Source organism: Crinia signifera, chromosome 12, assembly GCF_055691185.1.
Source record: "Crinia signifera chromosome 12, ASM5569118v1, whole genome shotgun sequence".
In the NCBI taxonomy this organism is placed as follows: Eukaryota; Metazoa; Chordata; class Amphibia; order Anura; family Myobatrachidae; genus Crinia; species Crinia signifera.
Genome location: NC_139228.1, coordinates 20,577,996 through 20,604,647, shown reverse-complemented (window position 1 = coordinate 20,604,647; position 26,652 = coordinate 20,577,996). Strand labels below are relative to the sequence as shown.

Genomic DNA, 26,652 nt, shown 5'->3' with positions numbered 1-26,652 from the left:
TATGTGTGGACTTTATTTCATTTCTATCTTCTTATCCAATTCACACAATTATGACAGATGGGGGGAAAAAATACATTTGTACGCACACTGTCTGGCTTTCCACTTAAAGCAATATTTGCCTTGGTGCTCTCACTGTAAAAGTCATGACCTAACCAACCGAGCAGGTGGCTTTCAAGGAGTTAATGTAAATAACCACGCAGTGGATTCCCAAGGGCTAATCTAATGTTTCGGTATTGAACCTTCATTAACGTTACAGTATAGTAAGTTTCCACCAAGGTTCTACACTGAGGCTCCCAGTGGTGACGTATGGTCTCCAACACTCAGCCTCACTCTGCTGGCACATATGTAGTGGTCCCCCAGCACACCATTAACTGCTAATCCGTAACACTTGTCACATTGCACACCATGGCCTTGTTGTTTGCCCATTCTTTCTTTCTCATCAGACCTACAGCACCTTATACTGCTCATCCCTCCAAAAATCATGGTCTCGTCTCTTTCGCAACTGCTCATGCCCAACCAGTAACTCACTGCTTTGTCTCCTTTTGGGTATGTGGCAGCTCCACCTAGCCTCCTAAACGGCAACATCCTTTAGCTCCTATGAAGCCAGAGGTATCACAAAAGTCGATGTTAATTGATCCTGTGCAGTTAGTGCCGTAACTATGGTGTGGCAGGACCAGTTGTAGCTTGAGGTAGCCAGTACAGAGGCGTAACTACTTTTTTTGCGCCCCCCCCGCCCAAATATTAACCCCCTCCTTACCCGTCCCCATTGCCGCCGGCACTTCTGCCTCTAACCCGACACGCACTGTGTCGGGTGACGGGTGCTCCCCGGCTCCGGCTGCAGTGCTAATATAATAACAGACACTCGGAAAATGGCTGCCCCCATACAGCATTATGGGGGCAGCCATTTTCCGAGTGTCTCTTATTATATTAGCACTGCAGCCGGAGCCGGGGACCGCCCGACACAGATCTGCGTGTCGGGTTAGAGGCAGCGGCGCCGGCGGCAATGGGGTAAGGAGGGGGAGGGCACGAGTCGGGACCAGGTGATAACTATAGTCCCACAGACCCCCCAAGCGCCCACACCTGCCTAGCGCCTCCCCGCCACCGCGGGGGCTGCGGGACTATAGGTACGCCACTGAGCCAGTAGTCTCAGGGCGCACTGAAAATTACCTGCTGTCACTCAGTAGTACTGGGCGGCGGTGGCTGTGTACTGTAGGTGACAGCCTGCCTCCTCTCCGCAGTCTCCTCGCCTCCTCTGCGCCTGGACACACTAGTAGTACAGAACAAGATTCTGGGGTAAATTGACTAAAAGTCAGTTTTGTCTAGTTTTTAAAACCAACTCAATTAGCCAGTTCCCTCCCCCCCCCCCCTGGTGTATGACTGTCTAAAATTGTGTATTTACAAGCGGAGGCGCCTACGTCGGTGCAGGAGGGGAGCTGCCGCTGACCATGATGATGCATCCCACTGCTGGTCCCTGCTGCCGCTGACCCTGGCATGGTCATGGGCATCCCCCGTACTGCACATGCTGCCTGTTTCTATGGGCTGCATCACTGTCTGCCCATAGAAGCGAAGGCCCTTATTTTGGTTCTCTTGCAAAGGCACATTACTTCTCAAATGGACAAACCCATATGCACTGAAGGTGGGGTAGATGTAACTTGTGCAGAGAGAATTAAATTTGGGTTTAGATTTTAATTCAAAGTGATATCTATATTGCAGTGTAAAAGTAAAGCAGCCAGTATTTTCCCTGCACAGAAACCATATAATCCACCCAAATCTAACTCTCTCTTCCTCACCTGCAGTGCACATAGTTTTGTCCATTTGAGAAGGAATTTGCCTCTGCGAGTGAACCAGAATAAGGGCCTAAATCACAGTCCCAGCATCTGCAAATATGAAGGCACTGCTAGTTATAGTGAAGCCTCAGACTGCATCTGGCTTCACTTATTCAGGGTACAGTGGGGATTTTACCTGGGGGACTGTGGTCCATAGGTAAAATCCGCCACTGGAATTTTTTTGTCAAATTTAAAGATCAGTGGTGATGTCAGTTCGTTTTAAAAGTATAAATTTGGTCTTCGAGTAGTTTCCTAATGTTTATTTAAATAAAACAGTCTACTTTAAAAAAAAAAAAAAAAAAGGGTTTCCTAACCAATCAGATTCTAGCCCAAAGATGTGGGCATATGACCTCCCTTACGGTTGATCACCATAGTATCAAATGTTTTATCAGACTCCAGTCCACCGTTAAAAGTCTGGGTATGAGTTTTGTAACATAACTTCAGGATTGGAAGTATGCAGGGGTATGGTGATTAAGGGGTATCGTTCTCTCAAGTGGGACAAACTCATAACTGTGGAGTAGTCTTCCTCCAAAAATTGATGAATTGAGCGGAGTCCCTGAAGGTGCCAACTAGTAAATACGTAAATAGATATTCAACCACGGTCCTCAAGGCACACCAACAGTGCAGGTTTTAATAAAATCCAGGCTTGAGCACAGGTGACTTAATTAGTATCTGAGGGATTCTGATTAAACCATCTGTGCTGAAGCCTGGATATCACAAAAACCTGCACTGTTGGTGTGCCTTGAGGACCATGGTTGGGAATGCCTGCTCTACACTGTAGTTGAAACCCCAAGTCTTCAGATCTGAATCCAGCACTGGAAATTGTGACCACAACCTGGGCCTTGTAATTGTGGAATTCTCTGCACCACCGATCCTCTGAGTAGCCAGAGTGGACAGCGATGAGCGACTTTGCAGCTCGTATTGGTATCCGCTGGCTGCTCTTCCAAGACATTGTCTAGATGATTGTCCTGCTAACCATGTAGTGCTCCCACAGCCGAATTAGCCGAATTAGCACTGCCTGCCATGTGTGCCCTGGATTGCAGCCAGAGTCTTCTCTGCCAATGACCATCATCACTGGCACGTGATGTTGGTTCTACAGTGTTTGGCTCCAAGATAGCTGGAGAGCCAGTATGTTGGCATCAGTTTTACACCAAAGGGGACAAAAACACTGCATGTGTACTCATGCATATTAAAGTTCTGTCTCCTCTCCACGGTCCACCACTATGATCTAGTCCAGCGGAGGCCAAATAGGTCCTCCTGATCTTCCAATGGACCATCATGCCACCAGTGGATCTGTAGAATGGCCCTTTATTCAGATCTGATCGCAGTACAAATTTGTTCTCAATATGGGCAAAACCATGTGCACTGCAGGTGGGGCAGATGTAAGGGAGGTGGTGATGGGAAACTGTCAGGGAGGCAATGCTGTCACTGAGGTGGTGTTGGGCCGCTGTCAGGGAGGTGGTGATGGGAAGCTGTCAGGGAAGCAATGCTGTCGCTGAGGCGGTGTTGGGCCGCTGTCAGGGAGGCAATGCTGTCACTGAGGCAGTGTTGGGCCACTGTCAAGGAGGTGTTGCTGTTAAGGAGGCCAGAATGGGTCGATATCAGGGAGGCGGGGATAGGCCAATGTTAGGGAGGCAACAATGTGCCACTGGTAGGGAGGTGGGGGTGGGTCACTGGCAGGGACGCAAGGATGGCTTCTGGCTAACAGGTAGGGATGGGCTTTCAGGGAAGTGGCAATGGGCCACTGGCAGGCGGGGATGGGCCGCTGGCAGGCAGGCGGGAATGGGCCGCTGGCAGGTAGGCGGGGATGAACCGCTGGCAGGTAGGTGGGGATGAGCCGCTGGCAGGTAGGTGGGTATGGGCATCTGGCAAGAAGGCGGGGATGGGCCACTGGCAAGAAGGTGGAGACGTGCCGCTGGCAGGGAGGTGGGGATGGGAAACTAGCAGTGAGCAGTGTGTAATAGTGATGTGCAGAGGTTCATGTGCTGGGACATGTGATGTAATGCATCCAATTACGTGAGTGGGAAATCTGTCACACCAGTATAGAAAGTCACGTTATCCCCTGGCTGAGGCACAGAACATGGAGAAGCCCAGCATTGGGCTCATTGTCTCCGCACCGCCCGGTACAGCGTGCACTCCGTGCACCTTAGTCAGGTAAAGCCTGGCGCCGGGCCGGGCCGGGCTCGGAGAACGGGCAGATGGGGCCACGCCCCTGCCCCCGCCCTCTCACCCTGGCCTCAGCATGCACACACGCAAAGCACCGCCTCCTGCAAACCTCCCAGCATGCACCGGATTGAAAACAAAACCCCACGTGATACAGAGCAGGTGACAAGAGGCGGAGGATATGGCGTCTCCCAGAGGGAAGGGAGCCCCGAGTTGGCAGTACCTGGCGGCTGTGAACCTGGGGCCCTGGAGCCCCCGGAAAGGAGCGGAGCCTGCAGACCCGGTGGATGACGCTGAGGGGCTGTATGTGGCGGTGGAGCGGTGTCCGCTGTGTAACACCACTCGCCGCCGCCTCACCTGCGCCAAGTGCGTCCAGAGCGGGGACTTCATCTTCTTTGACGGGAGGGACACTGAGAGGTAACCGGGGGGTCGCACACCATGGAGGCCCAATCCCTGTGCGGCAGTGCCCGGCCCGGCTGTCACGGTGATAGGTGCCCTGGGGGATGGGTGTCACTGTCAGGGGGAATGTTCTGCTATGCTGGGTGATCATGGGCACATTGTCATTCTCTGCTAACACTTCCTCCACTATATATTGGTATGTGCATAGGGGAGTCGCTGTCATACCTCCCAACATGACCCTCTCCAGGCGGACACAATGCTCTATTCCTGCACTTACTGTATGATTACCATCACCTGTGGTGAAACACCTTTCTTAACAATTAACTTGTTTAGAACAGGTCAGTGGCGTAACTGTAAAATCAGCGCCCCCATCCCCAATTTCAGCACCCAGTAAAATATAGCCTCCCCACAACCGCGGGATCTGCGGGGCTATTGTTATGCCACTGGAACAGGTAAGGGTAATCCTACATTAAGAGGGAAGTCCAGGAACAGAGCATTGTGTCCCTCCCGGAATGGGTCATGTTGGGAGGCATGAGCTGTGTGCGCGTGGACAGGTGGTGGTAGCAATGGTGTCAGAGGGTTGGAGCTGCGTGTGATTGGGCAGCAGGCGGCATTGTTGGTGGTGGTAGTTGTGGTGACATCATTGGATGGGTGTGACATCATTGGATGGGTGTATCTGCATATCCCTGGTGGCAGTGTTGATGGGAGGGGTGTAGCTATGTATGCTTGGGCAGGCACCTGCGGTGGTGGTGTCGCCATAGTCATAAGAGGGCTATACCTGCACATGCCTTGGTTGTTGTCATCACTGGAGGGGTGTAAGTGTATGTGCCTAGAAAGTGGTAGTGGCGGCGTTGCTGTTGCAATCGTGTAGTTGCGTGTTCCTGGGCAGGTGGTAGTGGCATTGTTGGAGGGGTGTCGATGTGCAGGACTTCATAAGACCTCACAGAGCCCTGACCTCAACCCCATTGAGCATCTTTGGGATGAACTGGAACGGAGATGGTCTGTCAGCTAGGCCTTCTCATCCAACATCAGTTCGTAGTGTTCATTCTAGCACCCACCATACTTGAAAACACATGCAGTTCATGTTCCCTGCCTGAGGTGTCGCTGTCTGCTGTGGTGTTTCTAGCACAGGTCTGGTTTATATAGACCACACTGCTAGAAACACTACAGCAGACAGCGACACCCCTTGCAGGGAAGAGGAACTGCATGGGTTTTCAAATATGGCGGCTGCTAGAATGAACACTAAGTTCCTGACCCCATAAATGCTCTACACAGTAGGTACTTGCTGAGGTGTCATATGCAAGGCTAATGGTTAATATATAGATAGATTGGTTTCCCATAGCAACATCCCATCTGAAATAGAACTCCCATTTAAGTAAATAAACCCCCGAGTGTACTTTGTATGTTTAGTCTGCCTACAGATGTTCAGATGTAAAAGAAGTAATAATTATTAAAAAAATTGGCTTAGTTGAAATTTAGTAAAATAATTCATATGAAACCGTTTAATCAAGGTTTCTAATACAGAGCAATGTTTCACATCTGGTATATATAAAGGCAGTGTTCAGTAGCTGGGTGGGGATCTTCGCAATAAAAAAAAAGGGGCGTTGCACTGTCAGAGGGGTGTGTTTATCACCGCCTATTGGCACTCGATGCAGTAAAAAAAAAAATAAAGTCTCTCAGCCCACACCACCAAACACACACTAAAAATAAGGACAGTGTGCGCGAACATTCACATTGTAATGCCAACTACACACACCCATTACTTGCCATAATGCCCATTACATGTTATGCCTCACACTGTATTGCCCATTACACTTTATGCCACACCATAATACCTATTACATATACCACACGCCGTTATGCCATATAAGTGTTGCTTACCTACATGCTCGTTGCTACGGGTTACATGGTACCTAAAGTCACCCACAGGTGACCGCAGTGGTCTTCTTGGGTAGGGTATGGGATGAAGTAAATAATCAGTTCCAATATGAATTGCAGGCAAAGTCTATTTTACAGAAAAACCGGTTCACAGTCCAAAGCTGGGTCTGCATCCTGCTGCTTACCCTGTATTATTGCTGTAGTGTAGCGGTGCTCCTGATTATGTTTAGTATGGCAACTCACTGCAGCTGTGACTGTGGTGCTGCCATATGTACAGCCCAGCTCCACAGTCACATCTAGCACGTGACTTCCAGGTTGCCGTTCTCGCGAGATTGTGGCAGCCCGAGGACGAGGCTTCCCTGTTGCTGTACGTTCAACCCCCAGCCGGAAGGAGACTCTGGGAATGGAATGGGGTGAAGTGATGAGATTTCCTGAGGTGAATGGGGTTTCTGATCAGCGCCAATGTGTTTCAGCCTCGTCTTCAAGGATCTTCACCACGCTGCCCTGTCAGGGCAATGCCAGGCGGCAGGGTGCACCTTGCCTGGTGGGGCGCCCAAAACAACAACGCTGGGGAAAACACTGTAGAGTAATGCCCATTAATGATTAGCCTCAACATAAAATAATTGTATTTATCTCCGTTAGGTCCCGGAGATCTGTTGAGATGCGTCCAGGCCCTATTTGCATGCATACTGGAATTTTCTTATCGCCGATATACCTGCTAGAATGGCTCTTCCAATACAGAGTTTTTCTGAGAATCCAGTCCGTAGCTATGTGGAAGAGCGTGTTGGGCGACGCGATACAACCTTGCTTGACGGCAGATGAGATTGTGACCGGTTGGGACACTTGGCCGCATATTTAACTTTTTTGGATCCCCTGTTGTAGAGAGCTTGAAGCACCTCGGTCGGTCATGTGGGGTATTCTACACCTTGAGGGCACACCAAGCAGATTCTTGGTTTACACTGTCAAAGGCACGTTTAGTTAGCAAAAAAGTTATTTCTCTGGTTGTAGATGTGATTCATGTATTCGCCTGATGGCGAAAGTCTGGTGACTGCATCCTCTACTGGGCTTGTTTCTGCAGTTACTCTCGTGTGGTTTAATAGCCGTGTGTGTGTGTGGTTGATGTTTATAATTTGCTGGTATACTTTTGCCTCTGTGGTTATTCCATTTTGTAGGGTCATCTGCTTTTTGGTGGGGAATGATCGTGTCTCTGAAGTCTTCTGTCACACAGGATTTATTACAGACCATTGCATGTGTCTCGAATACCCCTTTCACATTGCAAACATAACCCTGGTCCTCGGGCCTCTGAGCAGTGTGAAAGGGACTTTTTGAGCTTCTCTGGTCCAGCAACCCAACATTCTGAATGGGTTAAAAGAAGTCAATCTTGGGTCGGACCCGGGTTGCTGTGCAGTGTAATGGATACTGCATTCGAGAGACCCGGGTCCCGTTCATACTATGTAGTAGTACAGCATTAGCTCCAAGCACTGCCTTCTCCCCCCGATAACCCGAAGCCCCATCCACGTCTGAAGTCAGTGACCGGGCTTATTGCCGGATCGCTGCTGGGAGCAAAACCTTGCAAATGCCAGGTTGCTCCTGGGATGGACATGTGTCCCAATCCTGGTGTAACCCATCATTTGCAATCTAAAACGGGTAGAAGTTGGTTTTATATTACCTCTCCTCCTGCTTTTAAAGCTCTGGATATCACACTAGTGGTTAGAGGCCTTAAGCAAAGACCATGATCATTTAGTTAACCACATCCATATAGGCCTAGTGTTTCCCACCTCAGCCTGTTGTGGCCTGTTTGTGTAATCAGATGGCTACATATGTACTATGGTTATGATTTCCATATTGGTACCGGTTACATCGTACAAAATGTCTAGGTCCTTGCTTTGGTTCTGTTGGTGCATAGACTCCAATTAAGGTCATGGTCTCAGTTGCAGAGAGTTCCAAAACAGGTGACAAACCTCTCATTAGTTTGGAATGTAGCATACAATTATTTCCACCTGAACAGTACATGTCAAAGCTTGTTGTGCATTTGGAATTGTGAACAGCTCATTCACCTTGACAAAGAACGCTAGCTTATGTTACTGTGGCCACATCTGTTGTATTTCTCAAGTACATTGGCTCAAAGGTTCATTTGTCTGTAAAGCCCTCTACATACTACTCGATCCCTGCCGACATTGATATTGGCGGTGGCGGGGGAAGGCAACGGCATCAAGGAGTGCGTACATACTTGCCGGGGATGTAAGGGAGTTGCAGCATGAGCGCCATTAATGAGGACTCCCTCCACTGAACATGTTTGGATGAGGTGGGGTTCGTCAACGGCGTGGGAGTGTGCATCCTTAACTATATGTTGTATACACACTAGGCGATATTGTAAACCATTTTCGCTCGGTGTGTATGGGGCTTAACACATTGATTTTGCCAAATGCAATAGTTTTTGCTGCACTTTTTAAGAGTTGTCCTGCCATTGGTAACGTAGCTGGGTGTTGCTATTCCTTCAGCACTGGAACCACCCCTCCTCATTTATTCGGGCTTGGAATTGGCTGAGATTCACATGGGTACATAAAAAGTAAGCCCACAAAATTATTTGTTTGTCTGGTACAAATTTGTAGCCCGTTTTATTTTGAGTAATTGACACACATCTGTATGTGATGATTCTTTTCCAGTACTTCCCCAAACCCTGGAGTTTTGGTGACCAGTGAGCTTATAGAAGAGGTGTAACCCAGACTGCAGTGAGTGTCTGAGAGATTCCCTACTATAATTGATCATTAATATGAGCTTTGATATAGGACATCTAAGTTTGGGCAGAACGGGGTTGGAGCTGACGTCACACTCCTTCCCCTCAAACGCCTGGGCACGCCTGGGGGGGGGGGGGGGGGTAGGATTTTATCACAGGATGGCCTCATGCATACTTAAGGCCGCACCCAGGCACAGATTACTGATAGAATGCGATCAGGTCTATATTAGGGCCAATGTTGCTGACTCTGTGCGCTACCGTGTATCATCAATGATATACTCCTCCGCTATCTGAGGCTTTTGCAGCATGGCCCCCGTTCTCCCATCACTCACTGACACTGGGCCTGTCTCTCCTGATGACGTGCTGGGTACGCATTGTTCAGGTTTTAAAAGATATCCAGGCTTGTGCACAGTTGGTAAAATCAAACATACTTATCTAGTTATCTGTGCTTAAGCATGGATGTTCTAAGATCCTGGAGTGTTAAGGTGCCCATACACGCACCGATTTTGTGGGCTGTGCTTTTTGTACTTCAAGCTGCCATGCGATTTTGGCACTTGAAATGGCTGCGATGCGATGTACTGTACTTTGTGATGTGATTTTAGCCACTTTTCTTTCTTTTAAAATTAATAGAATGGACATCGCATGTACTCCTGTACTGATGCGATGCAATAAAGCACAAAAAGTACTGCCTGCAGATACTTTTTGGGCTTTACAATATTGTACCTGCGGGGGAATTAAAAGTACAAAACATGCGATATTCGCAGCGTGTATGGGTACCTTTATTAAGCTGCATCTTCTTGGCTAAATGCTGGGCCTAATAGCACTTAGCAGTAGGGATAGCCATCGTCCATTGATTATCACAAACCAATGGTTCTCCAGTAATCAAATCATATTTTTTGTTTTTTTATTGTCTCTACAACATTAAAAGAAATGCATAAGTGAAATTGAAATTCCATATTCATTCTAGCACCCTGCAAACTTTAAAACCTATGCAGTTCCTTTCTTCTGCCTAATACACCTTTCACAAGAGAAAAGGCAGGGACTTGCCTGGGAATACGGTCCCCGGATCATGCAGGGCCCATTTCACACCAGCCTAGTCCCTGCATTCTCTGGTGTGAGGGGGGGGGGGGGGGGCTCCGTGTCCCCACAGTGATGGGCGGGGGCACCCAGCAGCTCCATGTCCCCATAGCGGTGTGTGGGTGGCACCTGGCAGCTCCGTGTCCCTGAGGCGGGGGGCGACACCTGGGAGCTCTGTGGCCCCGGGTGGAGGCACGGCAGCAGCAGGTGCCCGTCCAGGACTGGGAAGCCGGGCAAGTACATTTTCACACCGGCCTGTATCCCAGGGTTGAAATCCCGGGACATTGGTTCGGGAACCTTTCACACCTGCGCTAGTCAAGGGTTGTTCCCGAACCCAACCCGGGAATTCAGGCTGGTGTGAAAGTGTTACAACTCTGCTCCCTGAAGCTAGACAAGCCCCACCCCCAGGCTCTCATTGGCTGGCAACTTAGTAATTCATATAGCCGGGATGACCATTGGTGGGTGATGAAAACATCAATGGTTTCCTGTGAATTGTTTTATACAACTGATCGTACAAGGTGACTGGACCCAGGTGGGGCCATTTCCCCTGACCAAGAAATCCCATGTGGTTTGTGCATTTATGTGCAATAACCCAGATTTTCCAGTCAGTGGAAAAGGGGTCTAAAGGTGCGTACACACGGGGGCGATTTTGTCCAAAATCGCGGGAAATATGGTCGCTGAGCGACCATATTGCCCGCAATGGGAGTGTGCACCGGCGATATATCGCCGGGTGCGCGCTCCCGTTTTTGCCCCTGTGGTGATCGCTGGTCGCAGGAACATGCTCCTGCGACCAGCTGATTACCACTGCTGGGCTCCCCCGAGCAGTTTCATTTTCATCAGCGACCATCTCTGGTCGCTGATGAACAGGAGAAACTGAGCCATATATTGCTCAGCAATATATGGCTGAGCAATATATCTCCCCCGTGTGTACACAGCATTAGTTACCGTTTTTGATTTTCTTACATGCTAGAAATAGCTAATGTTCTGTGCTGCCCATTGTATTTTGTTTTATAAATACACCTCCAAGTCACTTGTAAATATTTTACCTTTTTAACATGATCATTTAAATTTGTAACTTTTATAGAAACCATGATCAAACATATTGATTTTCCTGTGGTTTATGTAAAGTACACATTTAAAGTGACCGGTTTATTTTGAAAATAAACTTCCCTTTTAAAAAAACAGACAGGATATTCCCACACGTGTGTCTGGAGATAAACATTACACCCCCTCCTTTACGGCTAAGGTAATTGCAGCAGCTGGGGAAGTGAGTAAGGGCATAATTGGTGTGACTGTAGATAGCACTGACTATACAAATATCAATTACAGAAACACCAAAGGACCGTTGAGGTTGCTGTGTACTCTATTTATTTTCTCTTTCCCAGTTGTAAAGAAATGAGTGTGAGTGTACGTGGGGTATTGGTCTGACGTCTATGTATGTACCAAGGTGGCAGACTTATCACCTGTTGCTTTGGCACCTTGCTGTGTTTCGTGATTTGCTAATCATAGCTACAGTGTTTGTTTAAATATCCGTTGGATATATAATTACAGATGCTTCATTGATTAGACTTCTTAATGAGCAGCCCTTTGCAATACTAAAGGGCTGTATACCGCGGCCCCTGAAGTGTTATTGGCTGCCTACAACTGATGTACGAAATGCTATGACGAAAATGTTTATGAAGCTAAATAAATCCAAGAAATGTTATTGAAATCTTAGATATAGCATGAGGCTGTGTTGTGTACAAAGCCGCTGTTTTCTTGGTTACCAATTCGTATATGCACATTGGAATGCAAATGATTATACACAAGCCGTGTTATCATTCCTGGCGTTTTGTAACTGTGCCACCGGATATTTTTATTTTTTTAGGTTTCCTGATGACTAATGAGACATTGGAGGTGAACGGGTTAGCATTACTGCCTCACAGTGCTGAGGTCATGGGTGCCATTCCCATCATCAAACTGCAGAGTTTGTGTAGGTTGATTGGCTCCCACAAAATTGATGAGAGAGAGAGAGAGTGTGTGTGTTTTATACTCTTCTTGGAAACTTGCATCCTATTTAGGAGTGTGGTTTATGTTACATTTTGATAAATACCGAATGCGCTTGCAGACATTTTCCAGCACCTGTAGCTGTCCGTCTGAGTAATGATGACTATTTATAGATGAACGGAAAGTATTCACGTACCGTGCTAAACCAAATTCTATAGATCCCAGCATTTGATTCAGATGAGCGCATGAAATGAGCACATGTTGAATTATTTTATCTGTAAACAAGAAGCCATTTGTAGGAGGCTGATTTGTGTATAGGAATTGCTGAAGGATGTTCACATCTCGGCATGTTGCCCTCAGGCAGGAGGCAGGATGTGATTTGTACAGGCATGTATATATCCACTTGCTGAGCCTCATTCCATTCTGTCTGTGTCCTACCTTCCTAGAAACACACATATACACACACACACAATGCGTGTTGAGAAGTGGTGAGATCAGGAAGGAGTTAATGTAAACATTTACCCACCTGTGACAGCACCCTGCGAATTCGCACCCTTTCGAGTCATGCAAGGTGTGCGCATCAATGTTTTACATAGACATCCATGCACATGCCAGTGGGAACCTCCCCCATCTTTCGATGTCACCGACCGTCAAATGATGCTGTAGGCGCATGCATATGTAATACATGTGTGTAGAATCCTTCCCCCCCCCCCCCCGGCATGCAGCAGACCATTAGGATGTGTTCGCCCATCGTTTTCTTGGGAATACCCATCAAATGCTGGGCGTTCACATATGCTAATGGTCCACCTGCCCGGCACCCCACGCTCCACCGCCCGCTCGAAGGCAGGGAGTGTGCACTCGGCAAACAGAGTTTGCATGCTCCCAGTGTATGCACATGAGCAGAAATGCTGGTGTGCGTATGCAAAACATTGGTTCCGGTGCAAATTCGCACCCGACTGAGTCAATTAGAATTAGGGCCATAGTGTACGAGGTACTTAGGGTTAGTGTTTTGGTGCTAAACTGGGCTGCATGGCGTGATTTGAGAATACAAACGCTATTCAGTTAAATAGCCTTTTTCATGCGCATAAAAATTGGGATTACGCATTCCACATAAACTAGGTTTTCCCTGCACAAGAGCCCAGGATTTTTTCAGTTTTCTCTCGGATTTGAACTCCCAGCTCATGAAACTGTGAGGTTTAGGTAAACATCGATGATTGATTGAATGGCTGTGTTGTGGCATTCCCATACTGGTGAGCAAAAATGTGTTAAACGACGTGACCCATTGTCTACCTATACGGTGCTTTTTGTATCCTGCCCAGCACTTTGGTAAGGTTTAGCCGTTTATGCGGCTAAACCCAACACTCATTTGCGCAGATATGTTAGACAGTATATCCGGTGCACACAAACAATTGAATTGCTCCCTTTTTATGTCTGGTAAATTGCTAAATGTTTTCTTATTTGTGACTGTTCAAAGTAGTGGCAGTATAATAATCTATTTATTCAGTCAGTTGAGGGATTTTCTTTGTTTCTCTGAGTGATCTTGGTGGTAGGACTAAAAATTTCCTTTAAAATGACGCCTTCACATTCTAATGTGTCCTCATACGGCATGAGACCCTTTGCGCAACTGAGCCGCTCCAAGCGGCGTAGCTTAGCAACTTTCTTTGAATTTTGCATCTTATCTGCACCACAGATGCAGAAATACACCACACAGTCTGTACCAGCGACACATAACTGCTTTAGACATTTGTTTCAAATGTGTAGAAAGTTCACCATTGAACTTGGCGCGAGCCATGACTGCAGCAACACTGCGGATATAGTCAGATGTACTAATGTTGCACATTGGGGATTTATGTGCAATCTAGTAAGGTGGTTTTGTCACTTCTAGTTGTGGTTATGTATAAATTAGTTGCACTTTTTGAACTAGTAAGTCGCTCTATGTGGCCAACTCACACGGGACCTGGTGTGCCAAGAGGGACTATTTGGTGCAATTCTAGCGTTAGTATATGTGGGCGCTGTAGGTGATTGTTCAGTAAAGCATTATTTGCTTACTAAAGAATTGACCTGAATTGATTCTCTTCCTTCTTTTTTTCCCCAGGTTTGCAGACAAGAGGGAGAGATTAAATCGCCTCAGGGAAACACAGCTAGATTTTCAAAAACAGTAAGTGCCACTTCACATAAAACCTTGTTCTTCAAATAATGGCAGAACATTTTGACACCGGAATTATTGCTGGGGGGAGGGTTGAGCACACAATGGGCTGATCAGTCATGATAAATTCTTGGGAATAAGATGTCAAGAACACCGTATAAGTGCACTGCATCCCCTCACATGGCCCGACATGCTTCGGGCACGATATTCTCACTGCCATAGACTATGAAGAAGATTCAACACGGGTCTTCCGCCAGGAAATCTTTGTTTTTGTTCTCGCCCCATAATCGTGTTGGTGAAAATGCGATTGCTTGTCCTACTGCAATACCTGGACAGTGTTGTACTTCTGTTTGCCCAAATGGAATTGAAAATCAATGGGGGTGGGGAACTCAATGCAATGTAGACTGTGGTCATGTGAGTGAGAAGTAGGGAGAATAGATGCGATGGGCGACCTACACAGAAAGGTGGAAGTGGAGTAGCAAAAATTTTAAAATTGAAACTGAGGATCACACAAGAGGCGACCAACAGAGGGGAGAGCTTGTGTTTCACATAGGGTATGTAAGACATGCCAAGAACGCTAAGTTCTATCACCTCGGAAATCAATATTTAAAGAGCATGTTTTGGCAGGAAATCATTGGTGCACATTAACCTGTTGTCGCTTTGTCACTCACTAGAGGAGAAGGGGGCAGGACAGCACAGCCACAAAGTAGTGCAGCCTGTATGAATGGCTGTATTCTGTAAGGCGAACAGGCAGTGTATTGCTCAGTCTGCACCTCTGAGAGAGTACAGAGGTTAACCATTTTGGGAACTACGGCTTTAAGGGCTTCAAGCTATGTATGTGCAATGTACACCCTGCTATTCACTATACATTTTGTTGTTTATAACTGCTTACAGTAATCTCTCTCTTTTTAGGGTTGCAAATGTAATTGAGGGCAAGCTTGCTGCAGATAAGCTGGTGAGTTTTATTTGGGATCTTACGGCCTTATTTCCATTAAACTATGGTCGATAATACTAACTTAAATGTGCACTGTAGAATATAGATGCATTTAGACTAGGGTGTACCTATGTTCTTGTAGGGCTGCCTGGGGTGGCGCGCTCTGCCGTGGTTTGTAGCACAGGCTGGTCTGTTTCTCAGCACTGATATACAGACCACACTGTGCTAGAGAACCACAGCAGAGCGCCAAAACCCAGGCAGGAAAAAACTGCACCGGTTTTGAAAGGTGCAGAGTGCTAGAATGAACACTAAAATGGTCTTTTTAGTGGGTGTGACCAGTATCGGCAGACCGCACGCTCGCTTTTGTTAATCAAGTAACAAAAAGAAAACAAAATTGTACATCAACAATATAAAATGGGTCTTATTTTTTAGCTCTGCATTGACCCTTCTAATGAGTCATGTCTAAATATGCCTACAGGCACCTATGGATGAATAGAAACTGGTTAATTAAAAACTGTACTTTTAACGTAAAACCTTGCTATAGGTGGGATAGACCTCTTTTTACCTGTTCTTTGACTTTTTTAAAACCTCTTCTAGAAATGGAAAATCATGTCCTGCAAGATGAGGATTGAACAACTGAAGCAGAGCATATTTAATGGAAATGAGGAGATCGCCAAGAGTAAGTAAAGGTTTAACTGTGCTGGGAAACAATATGATTCTAGTTACCATATCATTTGGAAAATGGGTGCATTTTTCCAATACAAGGAGCAATAACCTTGTTGGGGTTTTCTTCCTACTTGAATTGTGTGTACACACTGTAGGATTTACCATTCAATTTTGACTATATAGTCAAGATCGAATCGGTATCGCATAAACATCGAATGGAGATCAAACATGGTTTTAAGATTTCGATGCCTATGCCCTTTCAGCTGAAATAGAGAAGCCAAATAGACACTGCAGCAATAACTATATAGTGCAAATTGAAGGTAGATCGTATGAATTGAGTGTAAATAGCACATGAGTTAGCAAACATTGCATAGCAATCGAATCTTTGCCGACTAGCAAAGGAATCTCAGTGTGTACACACCAGAAGTTCAAGCTATCTAGCACCAGTGACATCGGCAGTAGCTTAACAGACTGCAGTCTCTGGCTTCTGAGCTGGATCATGTATCCATAGGACACTGTATCTACAGCTGTCTCTAATGGCGTGGGATTGTAACTCTTTACTTTATAACAGAGCTGTAGAAGAATATTCAATATAAAAACTTCAGTATGGCCATGATCCTCTAAGGGGCACAGGTTGCCTGTCACTGTTTGCTGATCTCTTTGTGTTATTTGTAGATTCCGATCTCATCTCCAAGTCTAAAAAATACAACCAGGAACTATATGTCCGCAGTCAAAGGCACCAGGAGAAGAAAGAGAAGATCCAGAGGCGGAATCATAAGCTCTTCGTGGTGCTGGAGAAGAGGAACAAGGACTTGAAGAGTCGGCATGCAGAGTTGGCCAGTCTGCGGCGGTCCCATATCCTCGAGCTAACTTCCGTTATATTTCCCATAGGCGAAGTGAGAAACGTAACCAGGTATTCTTCCTTCTGCACATGTTAGGCTGCTGTACAATATCAAAGTAATTACATAGAGAATGCATGACTAAATTGTTCGTTTATAATTTGTTTGACCCTGTTTGTTCGCCTGTCTTAGGGATCCGGCGGATGTCTCATTTGAGAGCGACAACGTGATGACCTCCAGCACTGTGAGCAAGCTGGCCGAAGCTAGGAGGACCACTTACCTTTCTGGAAGATGGGTGTGTGATGATCACAACGGAGATACCAGCATTAGTATTGCTGGACCCTGGATTACACTTCCAAACAATGGCGATTACTCTGCCTATTACAACTGGGTAGAGGAGAAGAAGACCACACAGGGACCAGGTAATGACCGTCGCTGCTTTTGGGTACAGCATAAGAAGTGTTATGACTGGTCCATGTTTTTATTAAGTGTGAGGGATATATCTTTAAAGCTTGGAAGGGCCAGACCTTACTAATTTCTTATTTGGAAAATCTGTGTTTTACATTGGTGTGTTTTTTTTGGAGGCAGGATTGACTGCTCCGCAGTTCTACAGTCTGCCTCTCCCTTATTGGTAAGCCCTGTGTTGGGTTCCTGTTAATCACCAGGCCTGCTACAATCTAGAAACAAGTTACTAAAATGCTGACGGACTGACTTCTTGACCGCTACACCTCTCTGGGGGTTCACTATATTGCAGGAGCTTGAGTCTATGCCTGGTGGAAATACCTGGGGAGGGGCTGTAGGGTCTGTCTCCTCTCTATGGGAGTGGTGTGTTTTTGGGGTTTTTTTTTGTTGTCTAAAATGCAAACTTCTATAAATATCTGATCAGACGTACTACGCTTACTGGATTTCTAGATATCTTGCCTACAGGATTCCTCTTGTCTATCACTTGTGTCTACATTTCCAACATATATATCTTGAAATATTGCATAAAACTTCCCGTACCCCTGACCACATTTGTAAAATTGGGGGAAGAGCATTAATATAGTAGCACCTTGTGGTCCTGTACTACGGTAGGTGATTTCTGGGCCAGGGTCATAAGGGCACATATCTTCCACCAGTGTGTCTACTCCCAGATTTATTTATTTTATAAAAAATATCCACCATGATAACCTAAATCTATAAGTCCACACAAGGATTTCAGTCAATAAAATATAGTAAAAATGTTAACTTCAAATTAGATTTATAGCATTGATAAAACACTGCCTTCTATAAAAGCATACAGCTTTGAAACGGTATACTTTATTTAAATAAAATTCCTTTTAATTTGAAATAACGATGTGTATGAACAGGCTGATTGTATTCTTCTATAGACGCCTGCTATGTTTTGTGAGTCTGAGATAATATTGTGTCATTTTTGCAGAAATGGAACACAACAACCCTGCGTACACAATCGGCGCTGCGTTGTGCTACGCCACTCAGCTGGTGAACACCTTGTCCCACATTCTAAATGTCAACCTTCCTAGAAAGCTCTATAATAGGTAAGTCTACGCATTGCATGTTGGCTGCGTTTTATTGTACATGTAACTTTGTTCCGCCCAGCTGCGACGTGTGCATTCCTTTCTGCTCCATCACTACAAATGTTTCATTTTTTTTAATTGGTTTGTTTTTAGAATTACTCACCCAGCAGATAGATCAATAGATATTAGTATTATCTGTGATGTGTGGTAAGATCATTAGCTCGGGAGATGACAAGAGGATGGGAAGTCAGAAGATTATTCCTCTATGTAACCATCTATATCCAGATCTCTAATTTTTAATAGCAGCTGAAAAAGTCCTTGTTCAGTCTGACATTAAGCAGCAGCCTATGTGGCCAATGTATATATGTCCATGTACCGCTTGTGCTTTTGCATTTTAAATGCAGGGAGAAACCACTGTAAAACGCATTGTGTTTGATGCAAAATGAATACAACAGGTTGTAATCTTCATGGCAAGAATGGATAGAACTTCTAAAAGTCCTTGAAACTCCAATGGGGTTTTAAGTGGAAGTAATTTAATTCACAGGGAACCTATATTCTAATTAAGGATATGTGTGATGGTCTGCAAGCTGCAGGCACCTAATGTAACGTGCGCGGGTGTAAGCAAGCAGTGGTGGTGGGCAGAGCCCTCAGCCGGGACCGCTGTTTAGAACGGCCACGGCAAAACCCTACTCTCACTCTATTGGCCGTCCTGGGCTGGTGACTGTAGGCTGCGAGGTGCTAGGCTTCTTTAGTCGCCGCGTTCGAAGGAGCGAGTTAAGCCCGCTCCGACCCCGATGCAACCAGGTTTTAGGATGGGACAAACCTACGGCGACAGTCAGGGACAGGACCAAGAGGACGATCTAACTAACAGGGCCTATCTGGACTGAACACCCTGGCTAACGGCACCGGGCCAAGGACTGGGAGTGTGTCCGAGTCACAGGCACAGGAACCAGAAATACCGGGGTGCCACCAAATAAACAACACGCCAACACAAAATGGTACACTAATAATACCGGTACCCCAAAACAGGCGTGAACCCACAGTCGTGGGCCTCTCCGAAACACTGAGAGCTGGACCTGGACAATAATAATACAAACTTACGATAAAGGGCAGCTTGCCCGCAGAAATAAAGAGATAAGGGGCCATGCTCTACTGGAGCACTTACGTGACCGGACCGAACCCACCGGCAGCACTGGATGGGAGCATGCACACCGGGAGCGACTTGGCAGTGCAGGGTGGAAATAGCACTGACCAAGATGGAGCCAGATGCGAACTGGACCATGACTGGAACGTGACTGGACAAAAACAGGACTGAGACCGGGGCAGGGCAGGACACAGACAGTAACAAGATGACAGCTGATACTGACTGGACAACGACTGCAGACGGACTGGACTTCCACTGGACAGGACACAAGGAGACCGGGAAAGCAGAGTGTAGAATACACTCTGTATGAAACAATATCACCAGCGGGGCTGAGCTGGGCTAGATCCCTTAAAAGGGATGTGCTGGCCAATCAGCCGCCGCCAGACCAGCCCCTGCAATTCACTTATTACAAACAGCTGTCCGGGCGTGCGCCGCCCGGCGTCCGCTGGTTGCTAGGCCGCGTCCCCCGGCCGGACGGACCTGTCAATCAAACCATCCTTCTAAGGGCGCCGGGACGCTGCTGCGGTGATGCCGCAGCAGCAACATTGTCAACGCTGCTGACACCTAATATCCCTTTCACACCAGAAAATTTAGGGACTTACCTGGGAAAATTGTCTCTGGATCAAACAGCAGGGACATTCCTGGGTTGGCCCCTTTCACATCACCCTAGTCCCTGCATTTTCTGGTGTGAGGGGGGTGGGGGTCTGGGAAGTGCTGCTGGATTTGAAAACATATTGAAAAGACTGGCCGGACGTTGATTGACTGAAAGCGCCTGGCCAATCTTTTCGATATGTTTTCAAATCCAGCAGCGCTTCATACCCAGCAAATAGCGCTACAAGCACCCAGCCGCCGCTGCCCGGATCCCTGCAGTCCGGGGGAGTTCCTTTCACACTAGCCAGTAACCCGGGATGGTCGCGGAAGCAACCCTGCTAGCTAGCAGGGTTAAAATCACACAAATTTTCCCAGAATTTAGCCTGGAACCTTGCACACCAGCGCTAGTCGTGGGTTGTTTCTGGGACTAACCCAGGAATTTTGGCTGGTGTGAAAGAGGTATAAGAGTTCTTTGCAATTGGACACACAATTTTTAAAAGTGTGCTTTGTTCAGTTTTGTGTTTGATTTTAAATTCATAAATGGACTATCATATAATTGCCAACTTGTTGGTACAATGTCTTTCCTGAGCCTAGAGTTGTTGTTGTATTTTTATTTATAAGGTGCCACAAGTGGTACGCAACACCGTACATTAGAACAGTACAGGGTACACAGAACTAGACTTAACAGTGACAGAAGATCAAAAACCGAGCACAATTAACAGCACAAATCTTAGTACACAATACAGCTGAGCTATAAGGAAGTGAATGAGAATAGATGCGGGTATAGATGGTAGGTAAGAGAGCTGTAATTGAAATGCTAGAAGGATGCTGTGAGAACGGGAGGGAGGAGGGCCCTGCTCTAAGGCGCTTACAATCTAGAAGGAGTGGGGAGACAGACAGGGGACATGAGGTGCAGGTAAGGAGACCTGAGGCAAGAAGTGAGCATGGCAGGGCGGGTCAGGACATGAGGCAGCAGGTAGAGCGAATGGACCAAAGTCCTCTCCACCTGCACCCTTGACCCTCAAGAGCCCTGCACTGTGGCCCATGCCACAACACACCCTGCTAGGGGGCAGAAAGCATGCAGAGTGAATAGGTATAGCACAGGATTGAGGAACCATGGCTCTGGTACAACAGTGTAGTTCAGAAAGATTGTGTCAAAATAGAGAAAATAAAATAAGTACAGAGTTAGGGAAGGTAGTGTGAGAAGCAGGTGTGGTGGGACATATACAATGCACAGAGAACTGATATGGAATCTGGCACACAGAAATGTACTTGCTGTATTGTGACTGAGCGAGCAATTACATATATTTTACTATAATTATTCTGGATTCTTGCAGTGAATTTTGCGGAGAGAATTTGAGCCGCTATAAGTTTAACCGTGCGGTGAACAAGCTGAACTCCAACATCCTGTATCTGTGCTTCTCTCAGGTGTGTATCCGTGTCATTCACTTGTACAATGCTAACCGAGATCAGGACAGTAATGCACAACAGACGCCAGGCTTTTCCCACAGATGGCAGTATCAACTCAGGCCTGAGTACATTTGTTAGTACCCTCTAGGAAAAAAAATTGGATTTAAGTGATAGTTACAACAGTTCCCCATTCTCTAACTGGTGTATCTTTCCTTTCTGCCAGCATGTGGATTTGGACCTATTGCACCAGTTACATACACTCAGGAATCTCATGTACTTGGTTAGTGCAGACACTGAAAACCTGGGCAGGTGAGATATATATTCTGCTTTGTTTTTGTCGGTTAGCATGGGAACAGTTTCCGTTGTATTGCACGTTGTACTTCCTGTCCCTATGGTGTTCATCTTTCTGATATGGTGACATGGAAACTATAGCGATCAGTCGTTAGAATGTGTACTTTTAACCTTATTAACCTATTTTTTAAAAGTTGTAATTCCATGTGTATCGTGTTGACTTTCTGGAGCAAGTAAAAACTTTGACAGTTGTTATTTCTGTTCCTTAGGTCTGGGCCTTTTGAAATAAGTGCTGATCTTGAAGACTCCATGGAGTTTGTAGATCCCAGTGGGGCTGGCGAGAGCGACGAGAGTGGAGACGAACACATAAGCGACGAAGAGACTGATCTGGGCACGGACTGGGAGAATCTGCCAAGTCCCAAGTTCTGCGACATCCCGTCTCAACCACTGGAAATGTTGGAGAGCCAGAGTACAATGATGTCCCAGCCTATAGCGAGCAGCAGCGCTGGGGGCATGATTTCCTCTGCAGCCGCTTCCGTCACCTCTTGGTTCAAAGCGTACACTGGTCATCGTTAACGGGACTGGAAGAGACTCACATTACCCTCTCCCCTAAGTAACTTTTTACACAATTTAAAGAAGGTAGCTTGACTTGCAGACAGCAAAACTTTTATATAGGCGACTGGGTTTATTTTTATTTTTTCTCTTTTCGGTTGGCACGGAAAATCTGTAACTTTCTAATAGTTTTAAGATTTGTTTTAAAAATCCGTGGTAAAGGCTCCGTTCTGGGCTATGGGTTCCAAATTGTGCTAAATGTGTCAAGATTGCTTTCCTTAAGACGTGACTTTCAGTTTTGCACTAATATAATGTACAGTAGTGTTGCAATTTTTCCTTCTTCTAAAGTGTGTCTTTTTCCTGTTTTGATCACTTTATCCCTATCCCTATTTTATTTTTTTCCTTCTCACCCAATGGAGTCCCATATTTTGGTACTGGCAATTCTTAACCCAAACTACATGGGTTTAATAGGAAACATGGCGTTTTCTGGGTGTGTTTGTGAAAACGCAGGCGGGCCAAGGAGTTTTTGGGTCTCTAACATCAGCGATGATCACTTACTGTCTTGAACAGATTAGTTCTCGTCCGAGATTGGTGCAGATGGTCGAAAAAAAAACCTGTTCGATACCGTGTTTGCAAATGGATCTGCAAATACGTCGCTATTTGTGATGCAGTCACAAACTTGCAATCGGCGGCTTTCTGCTCACAATGCCACTGCGTATTCCTACATTAGTGACCCATGCTGAATTAGGCCCAGTGTTTGGCAGTGGTTACCTGCATCTGGCAGGTAAATGTAGCACATGACTACTGATATAAGCTTCTGTGACCTATGGCCTGGAGTGTAATTAGTCACTGACTAAACCCACATAGTACCGTTTTGGAACCTGAATTTTTTTTTTTTGTGTGTGTACAGGTCCGCATTCTGATAATTGGGGAACATGATCCTCTACATTTTAATAAGTAAAATTCTACACAAACCAGTTACCAGCCCGTCAAAATAACAGTATTGTCAGCTCCGGTAGCTGTGTGCGCACTTGAATTGTTCCAACGAGCCCCATCTAGTGGCTTCTGGTGTGCACCACACCTGAATCCACTCCATAGAAGTGAGGAGAAACGTCTCTTAAATAAAAATAAAATCTATATCCTTTTTTTTTTTTTTTTTTTTATTATAACCCCACGGCAGAGAACCTACTTCAGTCTGAATTTAAACTTTAAAAAAGGGATATGTGGGCTTAATTCCGGTTTCCAAGAAGTAAATAAATGGGCAAAACCGTGTTTCACTGCAGGTGCGTCAGATGTAACGCGCAAAGATATTTGATATTTTTAGTGTGTTTTTATGGTTTCTGTGCAGGGTAAATATCGGCTGCTTTTACGTGTAGTCAACAAATGTTGGACTACTTTTATTCTTACACTACTGTTTAAATTCCACTTTCTCTGACATGCAGCAGGGACCACTGGAATCACATCGGGTATTAGAGCTGGGAATGCTGGGAGCTAGGCACTTCTTAATATTAATTAGGGGATACTGGCTCCTCCCCTCTAAGACCCACAATCCCCCAGTGAGAAAATTGTGCCAGGGAGTTAGGTCACAGTTTTTCTGCTCCTGCAATTTTTTCAAGCTTTGCTATATATATATATATTTTTTCTTTTTTTTTTTTTTTTTTTAACAAGTACTTTTTACTTGGTACTAGTGTGAATCCCTTCCCCACCTATTGAAAGGTGTGGGTCCGGGTATTCAGCGCCCCTGGAATCCAGGTCGTCAGTCAGGACCTCGCTAAAGGTGCCTGCCTGCACGAGTTCCGTGCTCCTGCCGCCCCTCCAGTAAAGGGGACGCCAGTCACGACGTGGAAGCCTCCGGTGGTGAGTAGGCGCTGAGCGCTCTTTCCACACGCCGTCCCCTGCTCCCCGTCTGCCGCGCTGTACGCGGTTCCCTACAGCGCTGTGAGGCGCCGCCATCTTGGAAGGGCGCGTCCTCGTGTACAGCTTCACGCGGCAGATCTAAGTGCCGGTACCGTTACACGGAGGAGCGCTATCAAGCGGGTGGCTCTGGGCGCTGTCAGACTGCACACGCTGGCTAGGTAAGGGGGAGAGGGGACACGCTTGAGGCGGGCATGGCGCGGCCATTACGCAGATACACAGTAAGCTGACTCTTTCCTGTTCTCAGGTGACTGCAGCTTAGAAGGCTCTGAAAGATTATCACTGACACAGCGTTTTGCGCTGTATTGGTATTGGTGTAACAGGGCTCATTCTCCTCGGAACCCTGAGGTTTTTGGCTTGTGAGAGGTGTATCTGTACTCAGTGTGTGTGTGTGTGTAAGATTCTGTATCGCACGCTGTATTGGACCGGGCGAGCAGGGATCATGACGGGCAGGTCCAAAGCCTCTCAGAAGGTTTTCGCTTGTACTGTTTGCACTGCAAAGTTTTCTCAATACACAGCTGAGGGTAATGCCACTGTTTGTCAGTCTTGTTCAGGTGCTGAATCTGCATCACTGGCGGGGTCTCAGGCGCCCCAGTGGGCCTCAACCTTAGTGGGAACTATGTCAAAACTCACTTCTGAGTTGGCGCTGGCTCGCAGAGCTGAGCCTTCATGGGCTACAGCCCTTGCAAGGTCTGTGGAGGGGTTAGCTAGCTCCATGAACAGACCAGAGAGGCCTTCCACATCCAGCAATAAGCGACCTTATCAGGCTATTATTGTGGAGGATGATTTAGAGGAGGAACAGGATCCATTTCACGAAATGGAGGATGGTGAATGGGAAGAGGTTCAGGATGCCATTCCTGAGGGAGAACCTACTCCTTTAGGGATAGAGGCTCTTATTATGGCGGTAAAGGAGGTTCTTCGTTTACCGGAAGATCCCAGACCAGAGCCACAGGAATTTGATCTGTTTGGTGGGGTTCAGAAGGCATCAGTAGTCTTTCCATGCCCAAGTCAGGATCAGCTTGTGGCAGCATGGAAGAACCCGGACAAAAGGTTCCAGATTCCCAGACGTTTTATTTCTCTGTATCCCTTTGAGCCAGCCGCCCTAGGCAAATGGGAGACTCCGCCTCCGGTGGACACCTCAGTTTCTCGGCTGTCCAAAAAGACGACTCTGCCAGTCCCAGGGGCTTCGGCCTTGAAGGATCCCTCTGATAGAAAGATGGAGGCCACTCTCAAGGCCATTTATGTAGCAGCAGGGACTCAGCTCAGACCGGCAATAGTTTCAGCCTGGGTCAATAGGGCAAATGTCAAATGGGCGGAGTTAATCATCGAGGGATTGGAGGCAGGTATGCCTGTGGATGAGATACGCTGCTTAGCAGAACACATCAGGGAGTCTGCTATGTTTTTAGGAGAGGCGGCTAAGGATGTATCCTTGATCTCTTCTAGAATCTCAGCTAGCGCCATTTCTGCGCGGCGAGCCCTCTGGCTTCGCTCTTGGCAGGCGGACGCGGAATCTAAGAGGGCTGTGGAGGGTCTTCCCTTCTCTGGGGACATCCTCTTCGGTCCTGAATTAGATAAATGGATCTCACAAGCGACGGGGGGGAAGTCGGCTTTCCTACCGTCTGCAGCTCCTCCCCCTCCTAGACGACAGTTCGCAGGTCCGTCTTTTCAGTCCTTTCGGACTCAGCGCCCCTTCCGGGGCAGAGGAAGAGGCTTCCAATCATCCAGAGGTTCCAGAGCCAGAGCCCGTCCTCAGGCTGCTCCAAGAGTCCAGGAACCTAAGCCCCAGCAGAAGCCGGTGGCATGACGGTTTACCAGCTTCCGTCAGCAGTTTACCGGTAGGTGCCCGTCTGTTGGCCTTCGGAACCCAATGGTTCTCCCTTTCGGAGGATCCTTGGGTTCGCAGGGTAGTTTCAGAGGGGTACCGTATTCAGTTCGAGGCCACTCCTCCGGTACGGCTCTTCACAACGGCTCTACCATCATCTCAGGAAAGGAGAACGAGTCTGCTACAGGCCATTCGGATCTTGCTGGAGGCTCAGGTCATCATGCCAGTCCCAGCAGCTCAGAGGAACACAGGGTACTACTCAACCCTCTTTGTAGTTCCCAAGCCGGATGGGTCAGTCAGGCCCATTCTCAATCTAAAGCCTTTGAACCTGTTAGTCTCATATCAACCATTCAAAATGGAATCAATCCACTCAGTGATTGCGTCTTTGGAACCAGGGGAGTACATGATATCTTTGGATATCAAGGATGCTTACCTACACATCCCGATTTGGATCTCTCACCAGGCTTTTCTCCGTTTTGCCATAGGTCGGGATCATTTTCAGTTCAGGGCTCTGCCCTTCGGATTATCGTCAGCTCCCAGAGTATTCACAAAGACTCTATCAGTAGCCATTGCATACCTCAGATGTCAGGGGGTGACAATCATTCCCTATTTGGACGATCTCCTAATCAAGGCTCCAACGAGGGAGCTACTGGAGAGTCATGCAAGGTTAACTACTCAGACGCTCACCAGCCTGGGGTGGATAATGAATTTCAAGAAATCTTCTCTAGTCCCATCCAGGAGGATCTTGTTTCTAGGTCTC

At 46.9% G+C, this 26,652-nt stretch overlaps 1 protein-coding gene across 1 annotated transcript; it reads left to right on the top strand.

Annotated features, from left to right (window-relative positions):
- The first annotated feature begins 4,106 nt into the window (after nt 1-4,106).
- On the top strand, nt 4,107-23,277 carry ATG14 (autophagy related 14). The gene is made up of 10 exons (XM_083167201.1): nt 4,107-4,406; nt 14,162-14,224; nt 15,125-15,167; nt 15,744-15,825; nt 16,488-16,725; nt 16,844-17,073; nt 18,072-18,189; nt 21,241-21,331; nt 21,537-21,622; nt 21,874-23,277. The coding sequence occupies exons 1-10, from the start codon at nt 4,171-4,173 to the stop codon at nt 22,178-22,180; spliced, it is 1,494 nt and encodes a 497-aa protein (XP_083023327.1). The 5' UTR covers nt 4,107-4,170; the 3' UTR covers nt 22,181-23,277.
- The last annotated feature ends 3,375 nt before the right edge of the window (nt 23,278-26,652 follow it).

What these genes read in the sequence shown, in the direction of transcription:
- ATG14 (XM_083167201.1), top strand. Translation starts at nt 4,171, where the DNA reads ATGGCGTCTCCCAGAGGGAAGGGAGCCCCGAGTTGGCAGTACCTGGCG. An exon ending in TGTATCTGTGCTTCTCTCAG is followed by an intron (nt 21,332 to 21,536) that starts GTGTGTATCCGT and finishes CCTTTCTGCCAG; the next exon opens with CATGTGGATTTGGACCTATT. An exon ending in GACACTGAAAACCTGGGCAG is followed by an intron (nt 21,623 to 21,873) that starts GTGAGATATATA and finishes TCTGTTCCTTAG; the next exon opens with GTCTGGGCCTTTTGAAATAA.